We start from the raw sequence: 9,480 nt of genomic DNA, 5'->3' as shown, positions 1-9,480 counted from the left end.
TAATAATTAAAAAAAAACAATGCAGATATGAATATAATTGTTAAATCAACTTATTACCTATCAAGTTAGTGCCAACTATCATCTTCTCAAAATCTTAAGAATAAAACTGTCATTTATGACACAAATAATGTCACAACAAACGATATAATTAATAACCACACGTTCGGATAACATTCAGACAAACTTTTCAAAATTATCAAGTGTCTTTTCAAAATATTTTGTAATGGTATTAACCAATGAAGATAAAATTGAAATAAAAAAGTGTATAGTTGAAGAACTAACAACTATTGTGGCTAAACTTGTGGGTCGTTGCAATTCACCGTACGATTCCGCTCCACCAACCTTATGTACTCCTCGGTCCTTAACAGTATGTTGCGTGCAAAAATCTCCTTCGCAAGCTTATAAGCAGTCCACACCAGTATCTGCCCAACCAACTTCGACCAGGCGTTCACAGATTCCACCAGACCGTTCCGAGGATCCAGATAATGGTTTTACCATATGTTGTGAGGTACCGCGATGTCCACCAGATGATACAAATAATGAAGAAACTAATAGTCAATATATTATGGTTAATACCTCGAAATCCAGAGAATTACGAAGTAGTATTCTATATGTAGGTACGTCATTTTATATTTTATTTTGATCAATATCATAAGTATTTAATTTAGGATGAATTCAATAATTATTTTGGAAAAGTTTATTATGTAGGAGAGCCAAGAAACAAATATTTGTTAGAGACAATCCCAATATATTAAAGAATCATTACAATCTTTAATCCTTTAAGGATTAGTATTGGAATACCATGGTTCTATCAACATATTATTGATCAATTGGATAGGGATAGTATTCATTCGACTTCCAAGGAATGAAAACAGTCATTTGCTGCTAAAAAGTCAATCGACAACAGCAGGAATGTATACACAACAACCAGTGTCGTATCTACCTTAGTTTCTAAATTCAAATGAACAGATTCAGCAATATCAAGATTAAACTTAGACAAGATTTGTCATGATTGCTTTCCAATATAAACGCCGTAGTTCCTCAAGGTAGTGTCTTGGAACCGCCGCTTCACCTTATCTTCACGTTAGATTCACCAACTGACAATGATTGTCATGTTATTAGCTATATTTATAGATGTCTCCGCCATACTAGAGATCCCACAATTGCAACAAATTTATCACAGATCAATCTCAACAAAACAGAAAAATCACGCATTAATTGAAACGCATCGACATCAGTCCAGATAACCTCCACCAACCGCAGAGGTAAATATCTTGGCATGCACCTGGACAAGCTATTAACTTGAAGGAAACATATTCACAGTTGGGTTTAAAACTAAGGGATTTCTACTGGCTGATAGGTAGGAGAACCCAATTATCTTTGAAAAACAACAAGTACTGATCTACAAAGCCATCTTCATGGATCTATAGAGTCCCGTTGTGGGGATCAGCAGCCACCTTCAATATTAAAATTCTGAAACGATTCCAATCATAAATACCTTATTGTTTGTGCCAAACTTCATCATAAATCGTGATCTCCATGTGCCAACGGTTAAAGCCGAAATAAAAAACTTATCCATGAGTTTTAAAAATTGGTTAAAACTCCACCTAAACAGAATGGTACTTGATGGTGAACAGCTTAGACTCTGAAAGCATATTCCATAGCCAAACCCATACGCTAGAACAGGTGGAGAATTGAAAACTAATTAAGGTTTGCTTAGGAAAAAAAATTCTTCTGCATTAAAGAAAAAAGAATTTGGAAATTTTTTACGATAGAGCGGAAACTACATGATGAAATTTAATACGAAAATGATGCTATAATATGATTGGTACATCTACTTTCTAAATAAAACTCAAACATTCCTTAGAAAACATGATGCGGTTCGATTTCCTTAAAAATCATTTCGTATGATGAGTAAGTTGCTGATTGTGAAGAAACCACATACATATTTGTAAATATAATCATTTGGTGGTGTGGATATTATTTGTGGAGACCCTGATGGCCTACTCCAAAGTACCCGGTGCATGGTCAGCGATCTTGGAGCTCTTTTAGATGTAGAAAACGAATTATTGAACTTCTGGTTATCAATCCTGATAATAGACAATCTGTAGTTGACTAAGTGCAATTTAAATGTTATACACACTTTCAATTTTATTGATAATTTGAAAATTGGGTGTGTGAAATGTCTATTAGTAGCAAAATTTGTTTCAAAAATCAATAATGCAGAAAATGTATACAAAAAACAGACGAGGTGTCAATTTGTTCACTAGATTATTAGTTTTTATTCAAATTATAGATTCATAGCTTGACAATAAAAAAATCTTAATACATACTATAAACTAACAACGATTACATGAACTAGAAGAAGAAAAGCAGTGACCTTTTTCTTCCATTTTTATGAGTATCTTTCTTTTATTTCCAGGTTGTGAATGTGAGAGAAGGAATGGCCTACAAGATGAGTGCCCTCGTTCTGAATGCCAAGGGAGTCCAGTTTGTCTACTTCCTTCACCACAATGTGGTCCTGGTACTCATGCTCGAGAAAAGCAGTTGGAGAAACGGATTTCTACTACGAAAATTGAATCACTTGATATTCATAACTGTTTTCTATGTGTAAAATGTAACTGACGATAACCCATGCTTTTTTATGTAATATATTGTACTAACAAATTTGTCTTGCTTGAAAATATACAAAATATTTCTTCCTAAGCACACGAAAATTTAAGTTTTGAATAAGTATCCAAAAGCAGATTTGATTATTTAATCAGTTGTTAGGAATAATTATCTTTTAGTATAAAAATTTATACCCCAAATATTCATGAGGAGTAACTTGTGTTTAATTTGTATCCAGTACAATTCTTCCACTTACAATGAGCTTAGTGAGGCTAGGGCACGTTATAAACACTTAAACTGAGGCTACTAGGGTTTGAATGCTCCAAATATAGATCCGGTTCTCCCTTTTCAGTTAATTGTTTTGCCAAACACTCGATTGAACCATCTCCTAACCACTTATTATCAGAAAGAATTAAAGTCCTGAAAGGCGGCAATCTACAGTAACAAACCTGAAGAAATTGATGGAGTAGCTGAATTGCACGGGTTCACTTGATTATGAAGAATATGAACGATTGAAAACTTCCGTGACCTGAGAAAGAGATGTTTTGCCGGAAATCACTAAAAATCCACACCCAACAAATTGTAAGGATTATTTTCAGCAAACAAGATCTGAGCATTCTTAACAAGAATAAAATACGTCATCTCACCACATTTACTTTCAATAGGAATTTTTCGACTCTGATCTATTTGGAAATGAAGCTACGTTTAACAAAAATGGAAGAATTCTCAACTTCGTACAGGTCAAAGTGTGTGCTTTTGTATGATGGCGCACCATAAAATAATTTGATTAATGGTGACCTGAATGAACTATTTATTGGATTATAGATCGGAAGGAATAGTCCAGTACAAAGGCTATCAGATTTCAATAAAATTAACTAATTTTTATGAAGTCACCTTGAGAATAAAGTGTATAAAATACCACCAACCACAAGGGTTGATCTGATGAAGAGAGCACGGAATGAATCTCGGAATGTTTCTATGAAATGCCAACTCACAATTAATTTCTGAATGATTAGATAATTTGGTACGTTGGTAGTACTTTCCAATACTCACATAAATTACAGGATGATTTATTTGAAAAAACTGAGAAAATAATTAGTATTTTGATTCATCCTGTATTAGTGAAAATCAAAGAATATTAACATGTCAAATCTCTGTAATAAAATCTAGTATGTTTTAATAAAAAACTCTGAAATAGTACCGCATTCTGAAACCCCCTATAAGACTGTTAATATTTCTATAACGGGTATAATCGCTCGTATTTTTTATTTATTTATTTTATTTATATATATTTTTATTTTGATATCTTAAAGGATAAAGGAGATATTAAACTTTATTACACCAATTAATCACCCTGTATTGTTTGTAAAATAAAACACCAAGTATCTTGTATTAACTCACTTTTTATTTCACACCTGATAGAACATCGTTTAGTCACATATGATAAATATAAAATTTTCAACAACGATCGTTATATATTCAAATATTATATAAAGAGTGATAAAATTTCATCTTATAGTCATAAAATCATCAAACTCTTGTAGAAACAAAAAAATTCCAAAAATATACGATGTTAAATTATGGATCGACTGACTTTTTTTATTTTCCGTACTTTTCTTAATAAGAAATATTAAAATATTACTCGAAAAAGATTTTTTTCACTTCTTAAGTATTAAAAGTACAATATCTCGAAAAAAGTTTTCCAAATTCTATATATTACATCACTCATTAAGTCATGTGATTGACACATAGATGGCGCCGCCATTGCCAAATTAATTTGACGTTTATGGAGTACCAACTTCAAAAAACTATGTGTGAAGTTTCGTGAACAAATTGACAGCCATTTTTGTTATTTTCAAAACAATGTCATGTGTCATCAACTGTTTCTTATCGAAAAAAGCATACTATACAAGCTCAGCAATAGCTTTCAAAGTGTTCAAACTATATATTATTGGTTTGTTAAATTTAAACGTGGTCTCGTACAAACACCGATGATGATGAACGTTCTGGTCGTCCAATTAAGGTGGTTACTCCAGAAAACATCAAAAAAGTCCACGAATTGGTTATATCTATTCGTAAATTGAAATTGCGAGTGATAGTTGAGGCCGTAAGGAAATTAGAAGGCAGTGTATTTATAATTATGCATGAATATTTATCTATGAGAAAACTTTTTTGAAAATGGATGCCGCGTTTACTCACAGTCGATCAAAAACAACGTGTTGATGATTCAGAGCAGTGTTTGGCCTTGTTTACATGTTATAAATCAGATTTTTTCACTACACATCATCTGTACTGCAGCTGGTGAATCACGTCCCATGCATCCAAAGTCAGCTGGAAAAGTTATGGCTTCAGTATTTTGAGATGTGTATGGAATATCGTTCATCAACTATTTCCAATCAATAGCGAATACCACATAGAGTTGTTGGATAGTTTTAATTCGAAAATCGAGGCCTCATGTGTAGAAGAAATATCCACTGTTTCACTAAGACAATTCATCTATTAACAAGTCGATGGTAACGATGATTGAATTGAACGAATTACATTTCTACCTTATAATCCAGACCTGTCTCCCATTCACTACTGGCTATTAGTTGATCTCAAAGAAGCGCTTAAATGAAGAAGCAATTGCTGAAACTGAAACCTATTTTGAAGCAAAAGACAAATGCTACAAACAGGGCATCGAAAGTTAATAAAATCGATTTTTGTAAAAAAAAATATTTTTTTCTTAATTAGTCACACGATTTATTGAGTGATATTTTATCTACAGCTGTCGATATAATTGAGTTGGTAGAAATAATAGAAAATAATTTTTGATGAGTTTATCAATAAATTAGAGGATTAATTTCTATATAAATATAATTTGTTATATGAAATACAACCCACTTTATACCTACAATTATTCTAGATACGTTGAAATATTGTTTTATAGAAAATATAGTAAAAAGCTAGTCCAATGAATATGAACTTCACCAATTTGTCCAAGCAATACATTCTGAAACAAATACAAAAGTTTACTAATTAGTATGAATCGAATCAAAGCTCATTTAGATACATCATTTTGTCATATGTTAAGGGTGGACAGGTTAAATTTGTAAATTGGAAACTATCAGACGTAGAGAAGTGAAAAAACTGCCCTTATAAGACTATGATATAACCAGATTTTCAAGATGATAGCCAAGGAATGTTACCACAACCTTAACTTTTGAAGTGATTGTTGTTGATAATCCAATAAGTAGATGACAATTCTAAGTAGTAATAACCCGAGAACATTGATAATTTTTCGAAAAAACAGATTTCGAAAGCTTAAGAAAGTTATTATATTGAGCATTTATCAATGTTTGGGGGTTATAACGATAGAACATTTATCGTTTATTATAAAAAAAAATTCTTCATTTAAATGAGCAATTTAGGAAAGAACAATTGAAAAAGTTAAGTGAAGATCCAGACGTGTCAAACTAATCCCTTGAACAGACGATTTTGTCCAGTTTTCAATGGTATTTCTTCATATCAGTGGACAATTTCGAATATTCAGTTACAACGTATTCTTAAGAATAATCTGTTTATTTTAATATATGGACTCTTTAATATCAATCAATCAATCAATCAAAGAAACAGCTTCTTTCATCACTTGATTGATATATTGATAAATAGCTTTTGAAAATTGTAAATCTAAATTTGGAAATAATGCTGCACGAAGCACCTTAAACAAAAAGGCACTATAAATAAACAAATATCCAATAGATTTTTTTTCAGCTGTATATCTAGTAAATAAATGATTATCACAGACTCAAATGACATCAAGTTTTCTCATGCTGCTCACAGATGTCGTTAGATTACAAAACGAATGAATTTATTACGTGATTGCGATTCGTTTTTTGTTTAATTGCCTCAAATTGAGCAATTTTGAAATAGAAAATTATGTAAACACTTAAATTCATGTAGAAGTAAGTGAATCTACGCCCTATTGGAGTTACTCTATAATTTTATTACAAACAAAAAGCAATAGTAAATAAAAATTACGAAAATTATGAATTCTTCTATAAATACAACTTCATCGTTTAATAACTTTTAAACGGTGAATTTTATCGAAAAAAGCTCTCAGATCTTTTTTTAGAGCGTTAAATTTTCTACCAGAAATAGCTGTTCAAGTATTTAGTAACAATGAAATTAACTGCAAAAAGTACAAGATTCTCATGTTATTTAAATGGTTAGGATCTGATATTTCTTTTAGGTTATAACCTACAAATATGAGCCCGTATGAATTCGAAGGATATGAGATTCTACAGCAAAATAAAATAATATAAGGAATATTACACAATACTAAAGATATAACTAATTAGAGATAAGATATATGAAGCAGAATTGGATAAATTTTTCAGATATTCAGAATATTGAAAATAAAACGCCCGTGAAAAATTATGGAGGTAGACAAAAAAAACATCCATTGAAAATATAAAAGAAATAATGGAGAAAGAAAGAGTAGAAGATCAATCAAAAGATAGAAAACCATATAGAAAAAATATATGTGGTAAACAAATGAAGTACAACGGATTTTTACTCACATTTTCATATTTCGTCTGGCAGCTGGTAACATATCATCAGTTTCTTTAAAGTAATGCCTCCTCAAATATAATATGCAGTGCTTCAAGTACTTTCTCACATCTTTTTCTTTGTCTTCAAGCTGATAGTGATCTTTTTCGGTTGTGTTTAATACTTCCCTAATTTTTTCTATTTGTGTCGTTTCAAAGTCCCATTTTCTTATCGTATAAAATTCATACATTTTCATTCCATTCAATATCCTGTTTTGGATCGACCAAAATCTACAAATACGAAAAATTATAGAGAAAAAGGTGGAATTTCAACAGGGATTCTTCTTCAGTAACATTCATATTCATATTTTGATATTGAATTCTTTCAAATTGAAGAGCTACATATGTTTTCAAATATCTACAACAATTGATATATTGAGATAAGATGCTAAATAAAATATTCTAATTTCTTCTCCATCTCATCATAAATTTAGATTGTACGTTAGAAAATGATACTCTCTTCCTAAATTCATTAAACTGATCTGTTATCTCTGTGACTGTGAGTCGCCGATCACTTTTCTGATCAATACAACAACAAGAAATCAATGACGTCTAATAGAAATACATTACATCCAAAAACTTCGTAACGCGCACAAAAGCTTGGACCTAAAAACCATAAAACTCTCTACCACTCTTCTTACGTCCAATTTTTATTTTCTCCAGCCCACTTTAATCTCTTAGTTTTATTTTGATGTCTTGAAAGGGGTTTATTCACTGCCACCCCTCCAAAAATTCCAGCTTCTCTTAATTTCCATTCCTCTATACAAACCCTCAAAGGCGAATCCCTAGATTAATTGCTCTGAGCTGCTATCTGGACGACTGTAAGTCGTCGATCACTTTTCTGACCAATACAACAACAAAAAATCAAAGACATTAAATCCAAAAACTTTGTAAAGTCTAGTTAAGAACAGTTAATAGATAACAAAAACATCGTCCTTTGGTGAATGTGGATGAAATATAAATTCATTCATCATATATCAAACGTGGAAGTGAAAATTGAGATGAAAAGTGATGATTCGAAGAAGTTATAACAAAAAGAAATCATATGAAAATCAAACTTGCTGGTGGTGAGCCTCAATTTCCAAATCTGGTACTAAAACAGCGAAATTTGTTGGAGAACGAATTAATACCCAATCATCCTCTGAAATGTGTGAAATACCACAATAAGCAAATTGACAATGCTCCAACATCGAAATTAATGAAGGAATTGCCGAATAAATGGTTACAGGCAGGAATTCCAAAGCCGAAACTGTGAGATATGGTGAATTATAGATATGAAATTTCGAGATAACATCCATTTCACCCAGATCTTAATCCAATTGAGCTGATTTATGTCAGTTCAAAATCCTATAAAGCATCTAAAAAATATGAATAATGCTTGATTTTTTGCTTTTGTACCAAATTACAGAACTATCAAGAAGTGAGCGATGAAAATATAATCATTTTAAGAGATGATAATTCTAAATAGAACATTTCTAATAATAAATAATCAGATACCGAAGATATCCAGCCTTCCATGTGCGATAAAAGATCTTTTAAAATCATATTCATCTACTGTCAAAATTATATTTCAATTCAATTATTTTTAGTATATGTAGACGATATAGAAATCGTAGCAGAAACAGTAAAGAAAATTAAAGAAAAAGTAGATATGGATAAAGATAAAGTAAATCAAAAATGAGAGCATGGGAAACATTCAATAATAAAAGAACAAAGAATAGATAGAGTGACTAACTTCGAATATCTGGGAATCTGGGAAAACAGGAACAGATAGAAAAGATACAGAATAGAATAGTAGCAACAATTATAAGGATAGATAGGAAATGAGGTGATTTTAGAGAAGCTCAAACAGGAAATGATAGTTAAAAGATGTTTAAACTGAAGCTTAATAAGAAGAATGAAAGGAGCAAGAAGATAAAAGAAAAAAACGAAATGAAGACCCAGAAAAACTCGATGACTACAACAAGTACCTCAGGAAAGAGCAAGACAAGAGAAAATAATACAATACATGAATGAAGTAGCAAAGAATCTGAAAGAATGGAAAAAATGGATGAAAAGGTAATGAAAATTGGAAGTCCGATACCCTGAAGCTCGAAAAGAGGTAAATATTTCTGGAAAACAAGAAGATAATTCAGTTTTTCGAAACAGTATCCAATAATAATTAATATTTCCATGCGATCCAAGCTAAAATTTTGAAGTATTAGTATGGAATTCAATTGAAAAATCCATTTTTCATTGACAAATTTTGTAAAAATCCTTTTCGTATGTCGCAATATCGAAA

The 9,480-nt window shown here is 31.1% G+C and overlaps 2 protein-coding genes across 4 annotated transcripts in view; one reads left to right on the top strand and one right to left on the bottom strand.

Moving 5' to 3' along the window:
* The first annotated feature begins 223 nt into the window (after positions 1–223).
* On the top strand, positions 224–2,625 carry LOC130453104 (uncharacterized). Its single transcript, XM_056792702.1, has 2 exons — positions 224–617; positions 2,423–2,625. The coding sequence occupies exons 1-2, from the start codon at positions 224–226 to the stop codon at positions 2,623–2,625; spliced, it is 597 nt and encodes a 198-aa protein (XP_056648680.1).
* A 1,372-nt stretch (positions 2,626–3,997) lies between these two features.
* LOC130453242 (putative fatty acyl-CoA reductase CG5065) overlaps positions 3,998–9,480 on the bottom strand; it is a 33,052-nt gene continuing 27,569 nt past the window's right edge. For all 3 annotated transcript variants that reach the window (XM_056792870.1, XM_056792869.1, XM_056792868.1), the window contains exons 8-9: positions 7,173–7,430; positions 3,998–5,602 (exon numbers count right to left, since the gene is read on the bottom strand). In XM_056792870.1, coding sequence (XP_056648848.1) covers positions 5,512–5,602; positions 7,173–7,430 — 349 coding nt within the window. In that variant the 3' untranslated portion in view covers positions 3,998–5,511. The remainder of the gene's footprint in view (positions 5,603–7,172; positions 7,431–9,480) is intronic.

This window comes from Diorhabda sublineata, chromosome 2 (genome assembly GCF_026230105.1).
Source record: "Diorhabda sublineata isolate icDioSubl1.1 chromosome 2, icDioSubl1.1, whole genome shotgun sequence".
NCBI lineage: Eukaryota > Metazoa > Arthropoda > Insecta > Coleoptera > Chrysomelidae > Diorhabda > Diorhabda sublineata.
The sequence above is the reverse complement of the archived record's forward strand: the minus strand, read 5'-3'. Positions and strand labels throughout refer to the sequence as shown.